Source organism: Ascaphus truei, chromosome 7, assembly GCF_040206685.1.
Source record: "Ascaphus truei isolate aAscTru1 chromosome 7, aAscTru1.hap1, whole genome shotgun sequence".
Lineage (NCBI taxonomy): Eukaryota > Metazoa > Chordata > Amphibia > Anura > Ascaphidae > Ascaphus > Ascaphus truei.
Window position 1 is genome coordinate 95,617,317 of NC_134489.1, and position 26,113 is coordinate 95,643,429.

Below are 26,113 nucleotides of genomic sequence, written 5' to 3' on the forward strand. Positions count from 1 at the left end.
GCAGGGTTTACATTTACTACAGTTAAAAATCTTTTAGGTTTTTCATCTACTTTAACCACATGGTCTTATTTTTGTCTCACTTTTTATTAACTGAAGGTGCTAATTTATTTTTGACAATAGGTGCTGAATGGGGTAAAACTCTCACGTCTTTTCTCTTTTTTTTCGGCTGAGGTTTGACCTTTTAAAAAAATATCTTTCCTATTTAAACATCTCACTTTTGTTTTTGACACTGTCAAATCTTTCGCTGTATAATTCATTTCTAGAAACCCTGGTTCGAATAGCAATGCCTGTTTTTCAATTTTTTTTATCTCTGAACAGTTCTTTCTGATGCATCTAAATTGACCCTGAGGTATAATCTCAATCCAAGAATTGTGATGGCAGCTCGTACTTAAAATAAAATTATTGCTATTCACTTCTTAATGTTGGACTCTTTACCACATTATTCCCAACATGTAAATTAAGATCTAAATAATCGATCTTTTCCTTATTATACTGGAAAGTAAAACTCAACTTAGAATCATTAATATTTGAAAAAAATTAATAAACTCTTTAAGATTTGTCTCTGCTCCTTTCCATATGAAAATGATGTCATCTATATAGCAGCACCATAGGACCAGGTTTGCACCAAATGGTCTATTATCATATACAACTTCCTGTTCCCAATTGCCCATAAAGAGGTTGGCGCAACTTGGTGCAAACCTGGGCCCCATGGCAGTGCCATATATCAGCTAGTATAGGTTCTGGTTATGCCAGAAATAATTAGGTCCTAGAATAAAAGGGATAACATCAACCAAAATATTGATCTGGTCCATTTGTAATTTTCCTGCTTCTAGTACACATTTCATTATGACTAGACACCTTTGCTCATGTACCTATGATGGCAACACATTAACCTAATCTTGTAAATAGGAATCAATATACTGTGAAAGATGAGACGTTAAACAGTTGATACCAGAAATTATTGGTCTGCCTGGTGGAAATTGAGAATTTCAGTTTTTGTTAAATAAACATTCAAAATTACCAAATCTTTTATATTTATATCAAAGCTCCATAAGAATTCTTCATTTCCACTAGGAAGACCAATCATTTCTGGTATCTACTCTTTAAAATCTCATCTTTCACAGTACTGTAGATTGATTTTTTTAATTACAAGATTACGTTAATGTATTGCCATCATATCTACGTGACTCCACACAAGTTATTAACACATTTGAAAATATGGAGTAATGTAGCGACTATATTTGGATCACATGTTATGTGACATCTCTTGACAAACATATCAGAAATGAGTAAGGCTGTGATTATAGTGCCGGTGTGCGTGCACGCGACCGCACGACATCACGAGCGGAACACGCACGTGATCATGCACTGCAGGCTGGAGGCATCGTAGCTGACAATGAGGAATGGCTGAGGTGTGGCTGTGATGTCACGTGAGTGGTTCTCCCACATTGGCTTAACCACTCATGTGACACGACCGTGACATGGCCGTCTCGCTACAAGAACAATTTCCCTTGTCTCCTCTGCAGTCTGTCGTTCCGTAGCTCTTGGTCGCATGCACGGTCGTGCGTACTATGTGGGGCTTCATTGGCCACCATTAGTTTGTTCCAGTGGCGCGCGCATGCGCTCCACCACTATAATCACAGCCTAAGGTTGTCTAGCCTTAAGGAAATGTTACATACTTCTTGAACATATCCCGATGAGGACTTTAGTTTGCGCAGAAACCCTTCTATTTAGTTTTAATTAATAACTATACAGTAAGTGAGTGTTTGATTTGGCTTTTTTGGCAGAAATCTTACATGTTGTTTGGTGAAGACAGCTACCATAGGTAATAACTATTTGCAGTGATTCTTCTTTTAACTCTGGAAACGAATCAGAAAATGCCTGTCTGTGATCAAACATACAAGTCAAGAAGGACAGACTCTCCACTAAGAACTGAATCCTGCAAATGTCATTTGAATCCATTACAAGCGTTCACAGTGACTGTATAATCCACAAGTTACTGTACACATACTGTACTGTAAATATTTCAAGCAGCAAACGTGTATTTGGTTATTAGGCACATACAAGTATTACAAAGCCATTCAAGAAGAAATACAAAAAGGGTTTTAATACAGCAAGCCATCTTTATTTTAAGAAGCATGCAATCTTAATAGTTTATCAAATTGCCCATCAGATTTCTTACTAGTACATGGCCAATATTGTTCAAGTACCATATAGATATTTTTATTTCCATCTATTGCTTTTTTAAGCAATAAAAAAATGATTCATTTTAATATGGCTGCTTATTCTCTATCACGAGCACTTTGAGGTCGGTGTTAAAAAAAATCTTTCCATCCTTTTTAACACTAAATTCAGGACTTTTTAGATCCTCCATTATTAGTTCTTTTAGATCGGGAGGGGCCGTTTTACTAAAACAACATGTTTCAGTTACCATATCCAGCAAAAGTTCTCCATTTATATTTCCTTCAGTAAAACACTCCGTTATATCCAAGTCTGTCGGGAGGTCATAGGTTTCATATTTGACCGACATTGAGTCAAGTATGTTTGTGACGTCCTCAGAACATAAGCCCAAGCACATTTCATTTGCAGGCACTCGTGATCCGTGATTCCTGTATAATGTATTCCATCCACTGTTTCCTGTGATAAGAATAAAACATAAAAGTTGCTGAACATGACATTGTAGGACAGGTATTCTCAACTCCAGTCCTCAAGCCCCCCCCCCCAACAGGTCAGGTTTTCAGGATATCCCAGCTTCAGCACAAGTGGCTCAATCAGAGGCTCAGTCTTCGACTGGGATATCCTGAAAACCTGACCTGTTGGGGGGGGGCTTAAGGATAGGATTTGAGTACCCCTCTTGTAGGAGACCCATTTTGGGGGAATACATTGCTATGTAGCACATTCATTTGTATACATTGTTAACACCGACAGTGTGGCAGACATTTATTCTAATGCTTGTACTGTAGCAGACAGATGTGCCTATTGGCTTCCATTATATGTAATTGTTATGTAAAGGAAACTACGGATGAGCCCCAAACATTTCTAAAGATTCTGCAAAAAGCTCTACCTGCAAGTAGAGATGGAAAAGGTGTCACAATTCCATTTGCTGTTTGTTTGGTTTCTTATTTTGGGGACATTGTTTTGAAAACTCGATTTAAGATTTTTTTCCATGAATGCTTAAATATTTGATTATTTTTTTTTGTGTGTGCGCATATTTACTAATATCCTCTACTTTTACAATATTCACCTTTCTTTTAAAAACTAGGTGACTTTTTTTAAAATCCAGGAAATTTTCAAATAGTTAAAAATGATGAAAAAAGTTATATTATCCCATCAGTTGAACTTTAATTTTCCCATCCCATCAGTTAACAGCCATTTTTTGGATAGTGATTTCATACAAGTGAGATCTATCCCTGTATTAACTTGATCTTCACTTGTTCTTGTAAGATGGGGCCCTCCTTATAATATAATGTCCAACAGCCAAGGTTCTGTTCAACAACTGTATGATGAGTAAGTACTAGGTGATGTCTAGATCTATAGAATTAAAACCGGAGTACAATGAAGCTAAAATTAAGCTTTAAACTATCAGATTTACCCTTATTTGTAGTAGTAACATCTTGCAGATTTGGCCTAATATTTTCTTCCCCAAAGAGTACCCCAAACGCATCCCATTAAGTCTGCATGTAGCTTGCTTGCTGTTTAATATAACCCTAACACTCATGTGCCGGGGTCATCCATTTGAAAATTGCAATCTAATGCTCATACTATTTCTTATTTTTACTTTAGCTGCACCAAATTTTTCTTTGACAATATTATTTTATATAGACTTACTGGATAAGACAATTATAAGGAGTTTTCCTTCTGGTGCAAGACAGCTGTGGAAGAATTCTATGGTAGCAGGAACATCTTTGACATAATATAACATCTGGAAACACAGGATCATAAATGTTATTGTAGAATAACATAATTAAATAAAGACTAGAGTGTTCCTACACTCTTTCCTACAAAGTGATCACATACAGAAGCATTCAGAATTACATGGAAGGTTTTAGCAAAGCACACAGAGTATGAACATTTTTTAGCTGAATTTCTATTGGCAATTTTAACTACACAAATAATTAACTGATGGGAACATAACAAAGTTTAAACTTTTAAAATAGAATTTGTGTCTAACATCCAATTGTATCCTAGCTCTGTGTGTAATACAGTAGCTTTTACCTTGTAAATAGTGTACAGTATGTCTTCTTAAACGTTTCTTGTATTGATAGTTTGGAAATCTTTCTAATGAATTTATACAGGTAAAAAAAAAAGCACTTATTTATTTGTGGAGTCCCAAGAGGGCTTCCCCGGATGTGGATGGTGTCCTATGAGTTGCAAGGGAAATTGTTAAACTTTGCACTCGTAGGACGCCATTTACAAGCTCCGGCGACCATCTTGGGACTCCTCGAACACTGAAGTGTTGGAGTTGAGGTGTGTAGGCTGATCCGCGGCCGAACGGAGGACACTTGTCCAAAGTGGTTTATGTGTGCCCTTATGACACTCAAAGCATGATTTTCATTGGGAGTTTGAGAGGTACATTTGGAAGAGGATTGGGACATTATGCTGAGGAATCATTATAAGATCACTAAAGAGCACGTGTGAGTGTAATCCACTATAAAGCTGTTGGAGCACTTGGATTAGATTTGACATATTTTGAACACATTGATTAGTTCCATAAACCGACTTCAATTTTTCAATAAATGAAAGTTACTAAGCTATTACAAACAATATATTTTGAACTTGCAGTGCGTTCTTATAAAGTTATTACCTTGTATGTAAGAAATCAAACATTACCTGGATCATGTGAATGAAATCATATTTCTTAAATTTGTTCTTCTCTTTTATTTCCTGTTCAATTTCACTAGTAGTTTTCTGATGCCAGGTAAAAGTTACGTTGTCAATGTTTAGTGCCTTTGATGCATTTTCTGAAACATACGTGGAACGCCAGAAACAATAAATACCCTTATAATTTTATAATGCATTTTAAAAGCACCTTTCTTAGTGTATGTGAGAGACAGTATGGAAAATAGCTGAAGCGCTCAAATGCAGGTATATCTCAAAATGATAATAAGCCAGACCACTGTACCAGGGTACTAACAATTGATATAGTACCTATTGTGTCATATAATGGGTACTATCCTCCTGAAGACAGGTGGTGTGTGGTGCCACCCACTCACCATATGTCTCATTGGCAGGTTCCCCTGAAAAATATGCAAATACTCACATCCTGGTAGGGCAGGCAGGCAAGCTGTGCAGCTACTCAATGCAATACAGGGAAAAGGGAGACCAAAAAGCGCACCAGCACAAACGGAGCAGGAAAAAACCAGAACAAAAAAATGATTAAAAGGGCACTTTAATGTGGCAAAAGACCCATCCAATGCATTTCGAACGTCGCAGCGTTCTTTTTCAAGGATAAAACACAATGTGATAACATCCATTATATACCCTCTTACCTGTGGGCCATTTCGCGCCAAAAATCAGAACCTGATGACGTCATAACAGAGCGACTCAGTGCCGATCTAAGGGCAAAAGGAAGTACCAAAGGCAGTGTGGCCATTTTGGATGTGGGCAAACATAGGAACACAATAACAAAGCTTTATTGACCATTCCAGCAGAACAAAATACATTGCTGCTAACTGGACAAGCATATTTAAACGAAATAAAGCTATATTAAACTAAACTAATGCTTAATAAAGGGTACTATTATATCAAGGAAAAACATGAACAAGGTGGATTAAAAAACTAGCTGTGTTGCAACTAAGTTATATACAAAAAAAAAAAGTTAAAAATAAAAACCTCTAGACATGATTAAAAAAATGTGCAAGAAAAGTAAATTTAAAGACATATTACACATACATACTGCATAACACAGATTGTGTACCTAAATCATAGGAACCAGGGAAATACAACCATTATAAAATATGAAGTATTATCCACAAGATACATCAAAGAACAATTTAAGCTTACATATTAGCATAATATTTGCATGATAAGGCATAGGTTCAAAGGTTATAATGACAAGAATATAATGTCCAATATAATGACAATTAGCTTATTTAATCTGTATTACCAACTAATTACACCATAATACGTCTATCACAAAAATGTTTACAAAAAATGTGTTAGTTGCCAGTCAATGTTCAAGCCCATAGGGAAGCGCGTTTGGAGAGTGAAGATCCAATACGCCTCCCTACGGTCCAGAAGGTTGATATGATCACCTCCTCTAGATTTAGAAATAACTGATTCAATCCCCAAAAAGGAAAAATTATTAATTCCTCCCTGACCACATTCAGTGAAATGTTTTGAGACTGGATGATTAGTGTCTCTCAATTTTATGAGCCTTAAATGCTCTAACATCCTGACCTTAAGGGCTCTAGTCGTCCTCCCCACATACCTCTTGCCACAACCACATGTTATTAGATAAATCACAAATTGACTTTTACAATTTATAAAACTGTTAATCTTAAATTCCTTATTTGGTAATATATTCACACCATGTGGCGGTGGCAAGGCAAACTGGAAAAAACTTTTGGCAGGCTTCATGTGTTTACATGCACTACAAGAGCCACATTTGAAGGAACCCCTAGTGATAAAAGTTTTTTTGAGACCAGAAGATTTGAGTTCACTTGGTGAAACATGAGATCCAATTGTTCTCGCTCTACGATATACAAAAGTAGGACCAGAATCCACATATTTTTTAAGGACAGGGTCCATGGATAAGACATTCCAATGTTTTGAAATTATAGAGTTTACTTTTCCACTTTGTTTACTAAATTGTGAAATAAAAAGAGGACATTTGTTTTTTGATTCTGTCAGTCCATGTGAGTCCTGTTTAATACCAATTGTCTTAACATTGTTAACAAGGCGAGAATCTTCAATTGGATGTGTGGGCAACAATGATGCTCTCTCTGTATGTAATGCATTTTCAAATGCAATTGCTAAATGTGATTTGGGGTATCCCCTTTCCAAAAATCTCCTTGTAAGCTCCTCAGACTGAGAAAGGAAACCACTCATAGTGGAACAATTCCTTCTCAGTCTGAGGAACTGTCCCCTTGGTATGGCCTTTATGACATGGGATGGGTGGCAGCTGTCCGCCCTAAGAAAGGTGTTCCTGGCATTTTGCTTCCTATAAACATCCGTTTGGATTTTTTTGTCTATGTCTACAAATAATTGTAGATCCAGAAATTCAATGTGATGGAAATGAAAATTTAATGTAAATCTTAGATTATAAAGATTATTATTAAGATAAGATACAAAAGTGTGAAGTGTAGTGACATCCCCCCTCCAAATAATAATTAGGTCGTCCACAAATCTTTTATAAAAAACAATATTGTGACGAAATAAATTAGTGCTCGAATAAATAAAAAGTGCTTCCCACCATCCCATAAATAAGTTCGCAAAAGAAGGAGCAAAACTTGTACCCATAGCAGTGCCAATAAGTTGCAAATAAAACTTACCATTAAATGTGAAAAAGTTGTGCGTGAGTAAAAAGTGTATAGCGTCCAAAATAAAAGCCGATTGAAAGATTGATATTTCTGGTATCTCAATAAATTGGCGGACCGCTGCCAAACCATGGTCATGTTGTATAACAGAATACAGAGAGGTAACATCAAGTGTTACCCACAGGTAATCATTACCCCATTTAACATTTTTGATCTGATCAAGAAGATCACCAGAGTCCCGTATAAATGAGGGCAATTTCCTAACAAATGGCTGAAGAAAACCATTAACATATCTTGACAGACCATCTCCCAAAGATCCAATACTAGAGACAATGGGACGACCTGGAGGGTCGACCAATGTCTTGTGGATCTTTGGGAGATGGTGGAAGATAGGAATAATGGGATGAGATGGAATAATGAATTTAACCTCGTCCTTCGACAGAACTTCCATAATAACACCTGAGTCAACCAGTTCTGCCGGTCCTATCGTGTACTATCCGCCGACCCCACACCGCAATTCTTGGAGTTCCTTGTAGAACTGGTTGACTCAGGTGTTATTATGGAAGTTCTGTCGAAGGACGAGGTTAAATTCATTATTCCATCTCATCCCATTATTCCTATCTTCCACCATCTCCCAAAGATCCACAAGACATTGGTCGACCCTCCAGGTCGTCCCATTGTCTCTAGTATTGGATCTTTGGGAGATGGTCTGTCAAGATATGTTAATGGTTTTCTTCAGCCATTTGTTAGGAAATTGCCCTCATTTATACGGGACTCTGGTGATCTTCTTGATCAGATCAAAAATGTTAAATGGGGTAATGATTACCTGTGGGTAACACTTGATGTTACCTCTCTGTATTCTGTTATACAACATGACCATGGTTTGGCAGCGGTCCGCCAATTTATTGAGATACCAGAAATATCAATCTTTCAATCGGCTTTTATTTTGGACGCTATACACTTTTTACTCACGCACAACTTTTTCACATTTAATGGTAAGTTTTATTTGCAACTTATTGGCACTGCTATGGGTACAAGTTTTGCTCCTTCTTTTGCGAACTTATTTATGGGATGGTGGGAAGCACTTTTTATTTATTCGAGCACTAATTTATTTCGTCACAATATTGTTTTTTATAAAAGATTTGTGGACGACCTAATTATTATTTGGAGGGGGGATGTCACTACACTTCACACTTTTGTATCTTATCTTAATAATAATCTTTATAATCTAAGATTTACATTAAATTTTCATTTCCATCACATTGAATTTCTGGATCTACAATTATTTGTAGACATAGACAAAAAAATCCAAACGGATGTTTATAGGAAGCAAAATGCCAGGAACACCTTTCTTAGGGCGGACAGCTGCCACCCATCCCATGTCATAAAGGCTATACCAAGGGGACAGTTCCTCAGACTGAGAAGGAATTGTTCCACTATGAGTGGTTTCCTTTCTCAGTCTGAGGAGCTTACAAGGAGATTTTTGGAAAGGGGATACCCCAAATCACATTTAGCAATTGCATTTGAAAATGCATTACATACAGAGAGAGCATCATTGTTGCCCACACATCCAATTGAAGATTCTCGCCTTGTTAACAATGTTAAGACAATTGGTATTAAACAGGACTCACATGGACTGACAGAATCAAAAAACAAATGTCCTCTTTTTATTTCACAATTTAGTAAACAAAGTGGAAAAGTAAACTCTATAATTTCAAAACATTGGAATGTCTTATCCATGGACCCTGTCCTTAAAAAATATGTGGATTCTGGTCCTACTTTTGTATATCGTAGAGCGAGAACAATTGGATCTCATGTTTCACCAAGTGAACTCAAATCTTCTGGTCTCAAAAAAACTTTTATCACTAGGGGTTCCTTCAAATGTGGCTCTTGTAGTGCATGTAAACACATGAAGCCTGCCAAAAGTTTTTTCCAGTTTGCCTTGCCACCGCCACATGGTGTGAATATATTACCAAATAAGGAATTTAAGATTAACAGTTTTATAAATTGTAAAAGTCAATTTGTGATTTATCTAATAACATGTGGTTGTGGCAAGAGGTATGTGGGGAGGACGACTAGAGCCCTTAAGGTCAGGATGTTAGAGCATTTAAGGCTCATAAAATTGAGAGACACTAATCATCCAGTCTCAAAACATTTCACTGAATGTGGTCAGGGAGGAATTAATAATTTTTCCTTTTTGGGGATTGAATCAGTTATTTCTAAATCTAGAGGAGGTGATCATATCAACCTTCTGGACCGTAGGGAGGCGTATTGGATCTTCACTCTCCAAACGCGCTTCCCTATGGGCTTGAACATTGACTGGCAACTAACACATTTTTTGTAAACATTTTTGTGATAGACGTATTATGGTGTAATTAGTTGGTAATACAGATTAAATAAGCTAATTGTCATTATATTGGACATTATATTCTTGTCATTATAACCTTTGAACCTATGCCTTATCATGCAAATATTATGCTAATATGTAAGCTTAAATTGTTCTTTGATGTATCTTGTGGATAATACTTCATATTTTATAATGGTTGTATTTCCCTGGTTCCTATGATTTAGGTACACAATCTGTGTTATGCAGTATGTATGTGTAATATGTCTTTAAATTTACTTTTCTTGCACATTTTTTTAATCATGTCTAGAGGTTTTTATTTTTAACTTTTTTTTTTTTTGTATATAACTTAGTTGCAACACAGCTAGTTTTTTAATCCACCTTGTTCATGTTTTTCCTTGATATAATAGTACCCTTTATTAAGCATTAGTTTAGTTTAATATAGCTTTATTTCGTTTAAATATGCTTGTCCAGTTAGCAGCAATGTATTTTGTTCTGCTGGAATGGTCAATAAAGCTTTGTTATTGTGTTCCTATGTTTGCCCACATCCAAAATGGCCACACTGCCTTTGGTACTTCCTTTTGCCCTTAGATCGGCACTGAGTCGCTCTGTTATGACGTCATCAGGTTCTGATTTTTGGCGCGAAATGGCCCACAGGTAAGAGGGTATATAATGGATGTTATCACATTGTGTTTTATCCTTGAAAAAGAACGCTGCGACGTTCGAAATGCATTGGATGGGTCTTTTGCCACATTAAAGTGCCCTTTTAATCATTTTTTTGTTCTGGTTTTTTCCTGCTCCGTTTGTGCTGGTGCGCTTTTTGGTCTCCCTTTTCCCTGTATGTGAGAGACAGAGCAGCATAATACTGTACTGTACTGTATATATCTGAATACTCTCACTGAAAGACTTTGTGCACAAATAAGTTATGGTGAGTAAAAACAGGACAAAAAACGTCCACCTCAGGGAACAAATTAAAGAACACTTATGAGAACAATCACAATTCTGTCAAGTTCTTTAAACCCACCCGTACTCACACAGCATACAGTACGTCCACTTTGAGGGATTCTGGGTAATGCAATACCCACTCACTTTTTGCTTCTTAACCACTTGAACATGGATCCCGTTTAACACACCTTTTAAAGCAAAGCCTGTGCCAAAGAAGGGCATGACCAATAACCCTGGGGCAAATCAGCAGGAGGCTCATTACTGGCCTTGCACTGTGAAGCTGGTCATGGAAACATACAGTATCAGCTACCATAAGATATGGGGAAGTCAAAAATCCCTAGCTGCAGTGTAAGCACTGTATGCTGTGTGAGTATGAGATCAGGCAGGTTTAAAAGACCTGTCTGAAACACATGAATGTTCTCATAAGTTTTTTTTTTTTATTATTAATACAGTATATTTGTTGAAAGTCTATGGAAATGTTTTCTGGCACTGAGCTAACATGCCCATTCCTGCTGCTTCAATTAACTACATTTTTTCTCCCACTTACTGTATACATGTAAGGCATTTGACATACTTTTTACTAAACCATCATAAAATCTTCAAATACACACGCTTTTAAGACTTCACGTCACTTGTCTAGATACAGTATAACTAGATGGTGTTTTGAGGATTCAAACGTTGGTGACCATCATCTAGGAGGAACTTTCATATTGATTTAATGAAATGCAATAACTACAACAAAACGTAGGATCTTATTCATGAAATACAAAAAAACGGGAAACCAAATCCCCAATGGTGCAATCAAAAACCTCTACTGTGAAAAGGCTCTTCTTGTATAATTAAATGAGGACTGTTCATAACCTCTTCATAGAAATGGAGCTTTTCAAACTTTCTCATAATAGAAGATTCTCATATAAAAGAGACATGACGTGACCACCCATAAAAGTAGTCCTGTTGTGTGTCCAGACTATAACCCGACTAGGGAAGGAAAGAAGGGGAGAGTAGGACAACGGAACCCCACCAGGGTAGGAGCCCAACTATCCCTCATACTCGATCAGAGTCCGGTGAGGATAAAATAGTGGCTATGTCCATGAGAGAGTTCCACATGAGTGTCAACAGGAATGTATGGTATGTACTCACATTACCAGACCTCTTGCGGTTGGACGGCTCCTTGGCGTGCATCTGCCGGAATGGTGAACAGGAGGGTGAAGATGAAAAGCAGAGCACAATGTTGGAAAAATGGCGAGGGCTGGAGGCAACAATATAAGGTATTTGTTGAGCAAACGTGGATACAAAAAGGTAATACACCTAACGTGTTTTGCACTATTTCTGACGCTTTATCAAAGATAGATAAAGTGTCAGAAACAGCGCAAAATGTGTTACAAGCTTATTTCCTTTCTCTATCCGCTTTTGCTCAATAAATACCTTATATCTTTGCCTCCAGCCCTCACTATTTTTCCAACGCTGTGCTCCGCTTTTTTCATCTTCATTCATGAAATAGCAGTAGTCATACCGTACATTGATAACCCATTAAAGATAATGGGCGGCACATGTATTATAGCTTCTGACTACTGCTATTTTGCAAATGGGACCCCAAACGTTTTAAGGCTTTTTAAGACTTTTAGGAAACCTAAGCTAAAGTCAAGAGCCAGAAGAGAGACATATAAACTATCTTCCAGCTTTTTGAATGAAGTCAAAATACCTTTGTACATGAGGATCTGCTCTTTACTTGGTTCAACCACGTAATTATTGATGGGGTGTCCTGGATATTTATCCTGTAGTTTGGAAAGGATATGCAAGTCCATTTCCCCTTTTGGAGACATGATTGAAAGGGAGAGAATCATTGTAAAGACAATTTAAGAGAACACAGTCACATACGTTTTAAAGTTGGGTAAATGTCTCTGAGTCTTTAATGCATTTTATCCATATCCCCTCCCCCCCCCCCACCCCCCCCCCCCCCACAAAAAAGACACAAAACAACAATGGGTAAAGGGGATTGTTTGAAGTGAAGCCTATTGGTATTTTTCAATTAATAAATGCTGCATTCTGTGACATGATCACCAAATTACAATGGTTATATTTTGTGGTGCATGAACATTACGCTGGCTCTGTACAATAATGCAAACATCTGTTTAATAATTCCCCAAAATATTTTGAAACATTCATCACATCTCAAAAATAAAACCTCAATAATCTTTTTTTTGTATATAGGTCTATATATATATTTAATTCCCTACCTTTTAATGGGTTTTAACCTCTATCTACAGTATACAGTATATTTGAATGACTATTTGTCTCACTTATTTCCCCTATTTTTGGAGTTTCCCCACTCCTTTTTTGTGGATGGTGCGGGATAAGACTTCATGTTAAGACAAACACATTGCAAACTCCTTAGGCTTGTACCTCAATCATTTTTTGGCATTTTCTTCAGGCTGGTGGACCTCTTATTCTATGACAACTTTCACTCTTCTGATACTAACAATAAACAGCACACATACATTCTCCATGCTGCTATTCAGTCCATATGCATAGAGTTGTCTAGGGCTAAAGGTTTCCAAATGTCGTTATGTCCCTATTGATAGTAGCGTAATTGCAAGAAATCTGCTGCAACTGTATCTTGAAATAAGGATCAATCAAAGGCAGGGCCATAGTCAGAGAGAACCATTCTTCCATTCCTCATTCCTACAGTAAGCATGAATTTCCGAGATTATTTGCAATAGAAACAGAGAATGAGTTAAGTGATGACCGTGAGAAAAATCATTACTGACATCGGCTTCTTATTATAGAAAGCACCCTGTATTCCTGCTCCAGAAATGAATATGTCATTAACGTTAAGAAAAGACAAATAAAACACAACATACCTGTACCACTTCCTAGGCTTAGGACATCGATAGTTGTTTTTCCATTAGGTATACTGCAAAAAAATACAAGTGGATATTTTTATATGCGTTTGTGTCAGACAGGCCATGTTATTGTGCGTTAATAAGGACTCAACTACGAACAGATCATTCATTTCCCCCGACGACCAAAGGGCTACATTTTATAACATTTTTGTAACTAATAAGTGACATTTATTAAAATGTTTTACATGATTTAAAGAAATATGCTTCTTTGTACTGTAGCTATCAATGAAAATTAGATTTGTCACAAAATACCATTCTCAAGAAAGAGGATGAATGTATGGGCAATATGCAATAGTGAAGCATCTGCTCTTCCAAGTGCAGTGACAATATCTCTTAGGCTTGTTTTATAGTTGGCACGCTCGCGCGCGTGTGCTAATGCTCGTGCACGGGAATCACACATTTTGTGTGTACAGGTCTGTGCTGTGAGCGACAGGTGGGCGTGGCTATGACGTCACACCCGGCTTCACACACCACCACAACAAGCTAAATAGCTGAGGGGGAAATTAGCAGGTTATTTTCACTGCATTACTGACCGTTCTGGTAGGGAAAGGGTTACTGGAATGTGTCTGTTTTGAAGGCCATGATGAACTATTTTCAACTATGAAAGGCAGCATTCAGGTCTTGGAGATTAATGTCTCTTTATTGTAGCTGAATGTGACAACTCCTTTGAGCTTCCCCCCCACCCCTCCCCCCCTAGTCTGGTGTCCTACGGAGCGCAGGACACAATGTAAAGGAAAGGGGGTTCAAATTAAACATTTTCGTTAAAAGTAATTTTGGTCTTCTGCATACTTGGAGCATTTATTAAGCAGGAAAGTAACAAATACTGGTGTACGATTTCACACATGCCCCCCCCCCCCAAAAGCAGCGCTGTGATTGGCTTAGCAGCGTCCCGTGCACGGTCGCAGAGCGAAAATAAATTTTTCATGTCTTGCCTCCTGTCTGCTGAGTCAACGCTCACTGCCGTACGCGCTCGCGTCGAAAGTATAGAAGGTAAGGTTTAAGCACAGACTATTATAATTGACACGTGCGCGCACCGTAGCGCACGCGTGCGCACTCTATTACACGCCTAAAACAGGTGATATTAAATTTAACCCAGGCCCTCCCTTTTCAACTCGGTCCCATAACCCTGTGAATACCCCTTTCAATTTTCATAAAGGTCTATCTGTCACACATATAAATATCCGGAACCTGGTGCCCAAACTGGATGAACTAAGGCCATGGTGCCCTATACATAAACCCAAAGCCATCATTCTCAATGAAACCGTGCCAACTCCTAAAACCCTCGATGCAACTATCGCCATTCAGGAATACTCCATTTCTAGGAAAGACAGGTCAAAGAGAGGAGGAGGGGTGTTATTTTATATTACAGACACCTTACAATTTACACTGCTAAATTGCCTCCCAAGCCCACCCTCTTTTGAAATCCTAGTTGGCAAAATCTGCCTCCCCTTTTCTAAGCCCGTTCTTATTGCTGGCATCTACTGCCCCCCTAAAGCCTACTACAATCCCTGACTGATATCACACAGTTTCTTGGCTCAATTTCCTCTCTGAATGAGAAGAGTGAGCTCTTAGTTCTTGGGGATTTCAACTACAATTAGCTCGACCCTAAAAACAACAAAATCCAGATACAACTAAAGACACTTAAACTAACGCAACTAATTTGCCAACCCACACGGACAAACCTGAAATCTCAAAACCATTCCTTTCTAGACTGGATGCTCTCCTCTAGTCCCAGCAGAATCCACGCCTCTGGCATCCTACCTGACATTTTCAGTGGCCATGCAATAGTGTTCTGTGTAAGGAAAATTAGACCACCCCAATCGAGCCCTAAAATTCTACTCACTAGAACATTTAGAAACTTTAACTCACAACAGTTTCTGGCTGACCTTACCAGCTGTCCTTGGTACAGAATCGACTTAATTCCCGACCCTGATTCTGCACTCAACTATTTCCAATCCGAGTTCTTAAAACGAAGGGAGATCTAGAAGCAGTAAAAAAATGGAGCACAGCAGTTCCAAAAAATCTGGGGCTTAGGCAAGATATGCAGTTAAAAAATAACTTTTATTGTTGGCAGACATCATGGTGGTAAACAATGCAACCTCTTAAAACTCTGTGATACCCATGCTTCCCTATGCAGAATAAGAGTACATGGGGTCCACCTTCCATGGGTTACAACCGACCTTATATCGCTCTACCATCTTAGGGATGCCTTGTGGAAAAGCTACAAAGTAACTGGCACTACCAAGGATCTCAATCACTACAGATGCCTGCGGAACATGTGCACAAGGCAAACAAGGCACGCAAAAGCACAATATTACTCTGACAATCTCCACCAGAATACATCAAACCCAGCTAAGTTCTGGAAGGTTATCAACAATATATTCCAGCCTTCTACCCATCAACAACCAAGTAATATCACTAAGGGGATAATACTCTGACAAACCCCACATGACATTGCAAATGCATTCAATGATTACTTTGTGGAGTGTGCCACTAACTTATTAGCGAAACGCAGCCCAACCCACAAACCTGATTCTCATCCTGGGAGTACCCACATAGCCCCACACCATCCCAACACTGCCCAAAACTTTCAATTTGGCCCAGTATCCGAAGAGGAGATTACATAAGTGCTCCTCAAATTAAAACTAAACAGCCAATGTGGACCTGACCTACTGCAATCTAAGTTCCTAAGACTTGGTGCCCCAGCCATTGCCAAACCAATTGCTTCCCTAATCAACTCTATCCTGTCTGCAGGTTATATCCCTAAGACCTGGAAAACTCTGAGTTGTCCCAATCTTCAAAAGTGGGGACAGAAACACTGCCTCAAACTACAGGCCAATCTCACTTCTCCCAATACTATCTAAAGTTATGGAAAAATGTGTTCACTCCCAATTAAGCGATTACTATACCAAGACAAATTTACCTAGCCAATTCCAATCTTGCTTTCGCCCCAAACACTCAACGGTAACTACCCTCCTAAAAGTTTGCAATGAAATCCAGTGTGGAATGGAACTGGGACAATTTACTGGTGCAATATTCCTAGATTTTGCAAAGGCCTTTGATACTGTTGATCATGTTATCTTGCTAAACAAACTCTAGTGCTCTGGAATAGGGAAGCATGCTTTCAACTGGTTTCATTCCTACCTATCAGGTAGATCCCAACATGTGTCTCAGGCTCTAACTCCAAACCCATGGATATCACCTGCGGTGTCCCGCATGGCTCTGTTCTGGGGCCCCTACTCTTCTCAGTGTTCATCATTTATCTTCCTACAGCTTGTAAGGGAGCTTCAATACACATGTATGCATATGACACAATCTTATATGCACACAGCCCTAGCCTCTCTGACCTTGAACACATTCTTCAATCTGACTTTTTGTTACTTGAAAATTGGATTTCCCGAAACAAAACTATTTTTAAACACTGACAAGATTGTAACAATGGTATTTGGGACCAAGGCTACATTTCTAAAGCTTTCAATGAATGAGCTCAAGATCAGAACCAACTCTAATACCATCTTAGCCCCTGTAACTATTTTTTTTTTTGTTTCAATCTTTTGTTATTGGGGTTTGTGAAACGACATAGCAAATTTACTGTACAGAATTCAGTTGATAATCTGGGGGTATTCAATACCAAATTCACTTCACTAGAGGTGGCTATGTATGGTTTAATCTATAAGAAGAGGGGACTGGGGGGGGGGGTTGCGAGGAGGAGGAGAAGGTGAGGGTGGGAGGGCGAGGGAAGTGGGGGCAGTGGGAAGAGGGAACAGGGGAGAGGAGATGTGTGGGTGGGGAGGGTAGGGTTGGAAGGGTGAAGGGGGGGGCGTGGGTTGCTGATGGGGGGGTAGGTTGGAAGGGAAGGTTGTTGGCAATGAAATAGACTGGAAGAGTGGATGGTGGGGACAATCAATGAAGCCTGTTTGCATTTTTAGACAGAGCATTTTTTCAGTGCAAAAACAGAACATTCCATTTAAAATGGCGACACTTTGCAAAGAGCAAACTAAATAAAAAAAAACCCTTATCTATAATTAGGGTTTTTCATATCTAAATCGCATCTCAGCTTGTAACGCTATCTTCATCTTCAGACTCAGCTATATAAGTGGGGGGGGAGGGGGATGGGAAGGGCCTCTGAGGGGGGTAGGGGAAGGGACGGGGGAAGGAAAGTGAGGGGTGTGTCTGGAGGAGCGTAGTGCCATATTTTCTTCTGGCTTTCTAGGGTTTTACATGCATGAATCCAGTCTATTAACTTCATTAACCTTATCAGGTTTATCCCTAACATCTTAGTAAAAATACTGGCCAAGTGCCCTGGGTGCCCGAACTATTTCCAGATCTTCTACCCGGAGCTCCGGAACCAAGTAAATAAATAGTTCAGTGAGGTATGGTCTTAGGGCCTCCGCCGCGATTGTTTCGGGGATGTTTCTTATTCGCAGATTTTGTCAGTGGTCCCGATTTTCACTGTCTTCTAAACAATCCTTTAGGGAGTTGATTTCATGCTTGAGCCTATTAAGCTCATTCTCAGCCGAGGACTGAGAGGCTCCCATTTCCTCCACTTTCTAAGACAATCTCAGGTTGGAAACCGCCAGGCAAAATGTACAGGCAGATCGACATCGTAGTAAGCCACCAGCTTTCAAAATCTGGGACAAAGTATGGCTATCTTCTAAAAATATAAGACTCAAGGTCCCTTCATTTAAATTGGCACCACGTTTCATTGGACCATTCACAATATTGGAGAGGATCAACCCGGTCGCCTATAGACTACAACTTCCTCCCTCTCTGAGAATACCATCCGTTTTTCATGTGTCTCTCCTGAAGCCCGTGGTCCAGAACTCACACTCTACGGTATCTTCTTCTCCTCCCCCTTCTATCCTCATACAGGCGCAACATGAATACGAAGTCCAATCCAACTTGGACACCAGGATATCCAGAGGTGCACTCCAATATCTGGTACAATGGAAGGGTTTTGGACCTGAGGAACGTTCTTGGGTTCATCACCATCAAGTCCATGCACCCAGATTGGTCCAGAGATTCAACGAGAAGTAACCCCAAGTATCAAGACTATTCTAACTTCTGTTACTCTGACTCGGCTACCTTGACTACTCTACACTCCAGATGCGCCCACGCGGCTGTGGGTTGGCGTTATATACATTACCCCACCTCAGCAGCATGGTCACATCTTGTTTGTGGTGAGCACATCGTCACACTATGGAGACAGTGACGTCATCCATAGCCGTAGCTGTAGCCGGCACTATAACCGCAGCCTAACAGCTGAGGACACTGTTGCCGCGAGTGCGTGTGACATCACGGTGAGGATCAGCTGGTCGGGACTCCACTCCTCGAGGTAGACGGACGCCCGCTAGGACGGCGAATGGAGGAGGATGCCGCATCTAGCGAGGATCAGCTGGATAGCCGTGGAGAGGCACACCAATACCACTCTGAAGGACGTCCATATCTGAGGGATTTCATGCATGGCCTTGAATCCTGGTTACTATACCTCAATGTTCGTTTTTACTATATTTTTGTAAATGTATATTATACCACCGTTACTATGCCAATACAGTTATATTATTATATTTCACTATGAGAGGTCCTGCGCTCTCTTTTTTTCTTTCCTGTTCAAAAGATGGTGCTGCCTTGACATCCCCCATTTGAAATAGCAGCGGACCCTCAGATTCCACTGGGAAGTTTGTATTTTCTCACACACAATTGGTGGATCACAACTTTTATCACCCTGCACAATGTGGTTTTAAGTTGTAGTGATTGGGATTATACTACACTTATTTTGAACAGTTGTTCTATATACAGTATGTTGTCACATTGGGTCAATAATTGACTCCACACAGAGTGTATAGCACAAACACTCTAATTTTTGTACACATTTTCAGCGCTTTAGACAGCTTTTGCTGTTTTCCTCGTGCTCATCTTTAGGACATATTCTGATGATAAAAACTTGACAGGCTAGATTCTAATTGTATGAATAAAATGTCCTATTTACCTTGATATAATGTCTGGCAGCTTTGTGACAATGAATTGCTGTATGCACTGGTGCTCTGTTGAACGATCAATGTACATACAAAATGATTCTTTGTATCTGTTATGATCTGACATCAAACTTTTCATTGCTGATTCCATGTTTTATCCGATTATTCTGTGTGATGCTTTTCTGGAAAAAATGGCACAAGTTATCCAGACATACAGTGAATAGTAGAGTTCTAAACAATATACTGTACAAGATATAGAGAACTGTTGTGTAAAAACAAAACAAAGTATTTATGTGCGATTGTATTTCACATTTTAAAACTTTGATTGCCATATCCAGAAAAGCCACTTAAATTCCTATACATTGACTACAAATAGTATGAAATGTTTCCTCCTAGGCTGACAGGGCAATTCGATTCCCAGTGGGATATGAGAATCAGTGGAGATATCCTGGTTCTATGAGATGACATATACAGTAGCAGTTTAGTCTGGAACTAGCATGGAGTTCCACCCATAACATGAGCCAATTATTTAGAGAAAAAAAATATTCTTTGAAGGTTGACGGGTAACCTTCCCTCTCTCCCCCAACCCAGGATAAGAATCTTGCATGGCTAGATTCTATCATTCCGCAGGCCGCTTTGCCCAACCCCTTGAACTGCTTTAATTTGAAATGTATGGACTCTTAACATAAAAGAAACATCTCTTGAAGTCCTGTGAAAAAACGAATAAAGTTATTTTCAGTGGTATTATAGTAAATCTTGATCGTACCAAACAGTTTTTTTTATCTTCTATCGGTTTTCTTGTACTGTATGTTACTACAAATGATTGCAGTGAAGCACATACCAGTGTTTTTTTTTTTTACAATTTGACATTTTTGACATTTGATGTTTGATTTACAGAAAAACGATAACGTAACTTGCACAAAGTCACAATTAGCAGGCACTGGGATTCACACTGTGTTCTCCCACTCTAAGGTCAGCACTATTATCCTTAGACCAGTTGCTCCTCAAGACCATTCTGTCCCGAGAGCAAGATTCTGAAATGCTTTAAAATGTATCTTAACAAAATAAAATATATTAAGACATTCATATTATTCTACTTACGTAGTCTAAAGTCCCTGTGAGAAGTCACCTTACTTCTGTGGCTGTCGTGTTAGTGCTGCAGTAAATCCTGTAGTTTATATGTGCTGATATTTAGCCTGGAGCGATTTTCTCTGACTCAATTATTAATGTTGCGAGGAGGCGTTTCTCTTTTGTAGAAGGAAAAGGGTGAATCCAGAGCGACAACAAACAGCCCAATGACGTCAGGTCCCAAGTTTGAACACCGTAGCTTTATTGACAACACACAGATGAAACAGCAGGCTGCAGCACAGCCTCCTCCTCTACGCGTTTCACGCTCTACTGGCGCTTTGTCTAGGAGTCTCTCTTTTGTAGCCTATTGCATTCTTAAGAAAATATCAATTGCCCTGATACAAGATCTTAGATGCTGATTGCTTTTATTGGGCCACCAATATGCATTTAATTAAAAAGGTGGCCCGCCATGATGTACATGTATGATGTTCACTGACAAGTGGTATATTGTGAATTAAACAAATCTAGTGTTTTTCAATTTCTGCAAGTAGAGATTGGCAAAACTGTTGGAATCCAATCTTTGGATTGTCCCAGGCTTTCCTGGTCAAATCCGATCTGCGTCATGAAATGCGACATCGGATTAACTCATTGTAAGGTCTTCAAAATCTGCTGCTGTGTCTCGGCCGTGTAAATGGGATTCAAGTATTTCAGAATCCTTGTTGTCTGTTAGAATCCATTTTGGATTTGTAAATGGGATTTATCTAATTCCGACTGAACTGAGAAAGATTGTGGAATCTAAGAAAAACACACTTAAGAGAAATAACTAATTTGTAGGACAGTTAGAACAAGGGATGGAGTCTGTCCAAGGCCAAGATAAGAGTATAATCTGTGTGCCTAGACGTTTCCATGGATTGTTTAATAGTATTATTGTTTCATGCTAACAAGCCCTGCATACAGTAGGTCAAATTGTTAGCTAGGATTTACTATAAGAATTTATTTTTTTAGTAGATGCGCCAGAACGTAAAGAACGAACTAACCAACAATACAATCAAGAATGGTACTTATGGTGACCTGTTGTCTCCATCTCCCCCTGTGACATGACACTATGTTGTCTGACTGCAACCCCTTGCCCCTGGTCTTCCCATGACTATTAAAGGTGGCCTTCCACTTTGTCTGTGTTGGCGGGACATGTGATCTCTTTATACAGATGTACCCTTTTTCACAACTGTTCAACATAAGCTACATATAGCTGTAGTCTGATCCTTTACAAGTTGGAGAGAAAAAAACCACACAATAGCTCTTCCATTGAAAGTACGGCCAATGGGAAATGTAACTGTTGGACGTTGTGAATGTAATCGTGGTTGTTGATGTTGTAGTTCTGGTAGTGAAGGTTTTGGCACTACTGGGTCAACAACATCACAACAAGAACCATGACTGGACATTATGATGTCTGTCTAAATGGGGGTGTTGATGCTGATGAGGAGTAAAGTAGCATCAATGTATGTGATGAACATGATGGTTATGTTGTTTATTAAATAATTAATATGCAGGGTTGTTATTATTAATGCTGGGATGTTTCACTTTACTTGTGATTAAATCTGTATTTAACAATCATAGCATTACTTGCATCTGAAACATTATCAAATTAATTATCTCCCGCACCACCACAAGTGCCACCACCACTTTAATCAGTCTCACAACATCAGCAACATCCTCATCATGAGAATCCTCCTCATTCATAAGATGTGATATTTGCGAGGATGAATCAGCATAAAGTGCACCCCCATGCACATCACAGTCATCAAGTCCTTGGGACTCTCCCTATTCTTAATCTTCCTGTTTTAACAGCTCTTCAGCGTCTTGTGCTATCAATGTCAGGGCTTGTTCATATTTTTTTAATGTGACAAAATGACGTGCCTTTTACAGTTGACTTAATAGGGGCTTGTTATTAGCAGCAGTAGTAGGAAGAGCAGCAGTTGGCGCTGGTGTCAGTGGTCGTGGTGAGTCTGGCTTTTCCCTACAATAAACAGTTTCATTAACATTCTTAATATTATGCTTCCCCACATTAGCAATTACTAATAGTACTGGTTGCCGAGGCCCTAAGATCACTTGAACTTCCTGTCCCAATTTTAAATCTCTTAATTGGAGGTTAATCATTGTCTACTAGGCAGGCGAGGTACTTCTGCAGTGAGATTGGGATTCAGTGTCATCGTCAGTCTACTTACTTACTTTCTTTGAGTAGTAGGCGCACCAACAGTACCACCTTACACTGATTTAACTTTAACCGATTCATCCTCACCACCAACACCACAATGGCAACCAAAACCACGTCCACCTCTTCTTGCAATGCCTCCCCATCAACTTTCAAAACTTTTCTTCAACCCGCTAAAACTGGTACAGGCGGTCCTCGGTTATCTTCAGAATCCATCCAGCAAACGCCATCGAAGAGCAGACCGTCAGATTGTGGATCCAAAGTTAATCCGAGGTGGTGAGCGTCGGATAATCCGTTCCGACTTCGGATAATGCATTCAGCGTTAATACAACCCTGTACGAGAAATGCTGCTCTAGGAATGTATGATGTTTCCCAACATTTGAAGATAGGAAGACAGAAGATCCAGAGCGCAAATGGTCTAACGGGGGTTAATTTAAAAGTAAAAGAAATATAGTGCAATATATAAGGACACTTGTAAAATAGCACAGAAGGGAGTGATGGGGCCCACCCACATGGTACAAGACTCATTGGGGATAAAATCCAAGATGGTGCCTAAGGCAGGGATTCTCTAGTGGTTCTTCCCAGTATAAGATCAGTTAGATAAATCTCTCCATAAAAGATTATATTTAGACAGACTATATATTCGTGCCTGTGTATTCTTTGTCTCATTTCCCTTCTGTAATTTGGAGGTTTTGTGCTTCTTACCGCCCTCCTATATTTACCTCGATGGGCTGTTTTGATGTATAGTTGTTTGATTTCTGTTGCCTAAAAAAGCTTCCATATTAGGCCCACTGTCTTGGGTATCGGAGAACTCTGTCACTTGTTGTTAATGGGCTTGTCATGTTAAATGGTCTGCATGTCTTTGGTGTGAGTCAGTTACATGCATATAAAGGTCAAGCACCCGTCATTCCCTTTAGCCTGTAAACACGATGATCTTTATAATAATTACAGATTCGTTTGAATTTGTCTTTTTTTTAAAGGTCAATACATTGTCTCTATGATTGCCAACTGCTGTTTGTAATTTATTAATCAAGTCCCTACTAGTTGTGTCACTGGTCAAAGGTTTCTTACACTGGTTCTTCAATATTAGAATGACCATTTTAATTTGTCATGTTCCTTAGTAGACTGTTCCATCACTAACAGTATCAAATCAAGCGAGCATTATTATTTTTAAAAATACTACACCATTTGACACAAAAATGTATTGGATCCATATGACCAATAGTTGGCTGATTTTTGACCCTAAAACCTCCAGGAATCAATTTTCTATGATCGTGTGAAAGTGTTCCTCCATGTAGATAGAAAACTCTTTTTTTAATTGTTTTATTTTAAGCAATCCGTTACACATTTCAAGATCCGTAGTTGGTTCATTGTATAGTATATTGCCCGCATCTGTTTCTGAGTAACGTAAGAAACTTGCTGAATTAGAGAAAGTTCTCCCTTGCTCCGTAAGTTATTCCATGTCTTACACGACATGACACAATTAAATGCAAAAAGCAATAAATTGTATATAGGAAAATAAAGAGACCAAATTGGGTGCACCAATCATACAAAAAACATATAAGAAAAATACAAAATTAGACACTCCCTATTCAAAAGTATAAATTAAATTAGGGTGTGCACTTGACATATGGCATAATAAAATATACATCACCACAGTATGAGTTCTGGATAGAAGAGACAACTCGCTGATATAGTGAAAAAGTGAATATGTACCATAGCTTTCCGGAAATGTAATTTCCTTCCGTCCAAAAGGCAGCACCATGGGTAGTAGCTCCACGTCCTGAGATAGCACACGCTCAAAATTTTACATGCCTTATATAGGGCACATCCCCCTTGGCCCAAAAGCTAAACTATAAGTGAGGTAACTACCAATAAACACAGTGGGGATTGGTTAAAAGTGCTACATCCCATAATTCGATCATATATACATATATGAACACACACACACACATTTTAACATAAGCCAAAAGTGCTACTGTTTAACAGCATTGTAGTACCTAAACCATAGAATGATTATTAACGGAAGTGACATCCCTGGAACATAACATTGAGCCGCTGTGCCCCATGTGTAGAAAGTGACACCTGTGCTGAAGCAGGGGTATCCTTAAACCTGACCTGTTGGTGGCCCTTAAGGGCTGGAGTTGGCTACCCCTTCTCTATATATTGTGGTTAGATAAGAGCTGGTGTTCTTTGACCGATTTTATTTTATTTTTTTAAACAGTTACACTGTACACGATATCCCCTCTTGGATAGCGAACAGTGTGAGCAGGCTAAGTGAGTGTTCACAGTGTCCACCACTCTTGCATTTAGTCAGTATGCTAATGCCTCATGAGTATCTAACGCTTGTTACAAGGTGCAGAAGCATCTGTGTATGTTATACAACCAGTTCTTCCGTTCTCAGTGTGCGTCCGAACCGTCAGCTCTGTCAGTCTCAGGCAGGAATCCTCGCAGTGTGACGTCAGTACAGGGTACTATTTCAGTCCCTGCATCTGTTAGACTATAGTCTCTACACTAGTCAGTCCAGGTTATTAGAGACTAACAGTACACTGTACTACTTCAGTCTTTGTGTTGGTTACACTATAGTCTCTATACTCCCGGTTTATTGATTTGAATACTGGGATATTTTATCTGACTGTGTATATAGTTCTGTGCACCTAGAAGAGTTTAAAGATTAATACATTTTTATTGACTTCTGTGGTGGAGTGATAATATTTCTCTCCTATCAAGATACTGGGCCTCATTCAGTAAGTGTCGATAAGGTACTGGAAATCCTCCCAGGGGAGGTGTAGATGCCGCACAGCCGTGGAGCAAGAACTTCAGAGAAGGCTGATCAGTGATTCATAAAAAACTTTAATGAGACAAAGTGCAAACGGATCCTCTTGACGCGTTTCGGCCCGTCAGGCCTTTGTCAAAATAAGGCACTAATCGGCACTAATCGACCACTTATCGGCCAAAATGGCTACTCATATTCAGTAAGCTTTGATAAGTGGGCGATAACGGCCTGTATCGCTGAAAATCTTATGACCAAAATCAAATCGCCGACTGAGCGGCGATAAGCCACTTATCGACACTTTTCGGAATGATCATAAACACGCGCGATTCTAGTAGCCGTGATTCGCCTATCGCCGCCTATCGTGGCCCTAAAAAGGCAATCTTATCCCCAATTCAATACACCACAAAATTTT

At 39.2% G+C, this 26,113-nt stretch overlaps 1 protein-coding gene across 3 annotated transcripts in view; it reads right to left on the reverse strand.

Annotated features, from left to right (window-relative positions):
• LOC142499705 (histamine N-methyltransferase A-like) overlaps nt 1-20,888 on the reverse strand; it is a 54,374-nt gene extending 33,486 nt beyond the window's left edge. Inside the window, exons 1-7 of one of the 3 annotated variants that reach the window (XM_075609481.1) lie at nt 20,747-20,888; nt 19,660-19,827; nt 13,629-13,681; nt 12,470-12,577; nt 4,831-4,961; nt 3,829-3,922; nt 1,424-2,637 (exon numbers count right to left, since the gene is read on the reverse strand). In XM_075609481.1, the coding sequence (XP_075465596.1) occupies nt 2,270-2,637; nt 3,829-3,922; nt 4,831-4,961; nt 12,470-12,577; nt 13,629-13,681; nt 19,660-19,796 (891 nt within the window). In that variant the 5' untranslated portion in view covers nt 19,797-19,827; nt 20,747-20,888 and the 3' untranslated portion in view covers nt 1,424-2,269. Of the gene's footprint in view, nt 1-1,423; nt 2,638-3,828; nt 3,923-4,830; nt 4,962-12,469; nt 12,578-13,628; nt 13,682-19,659; nt 19,828-20,746 lie in introns of those variants that run through there. The other 2 variants (XM_075609479.1, XM_075609480.1) reach the window with 2 other exon arrangements.
• Between the last annotated feature and the right edge of the window lie 5,225 nt (nt 20,889-26,113).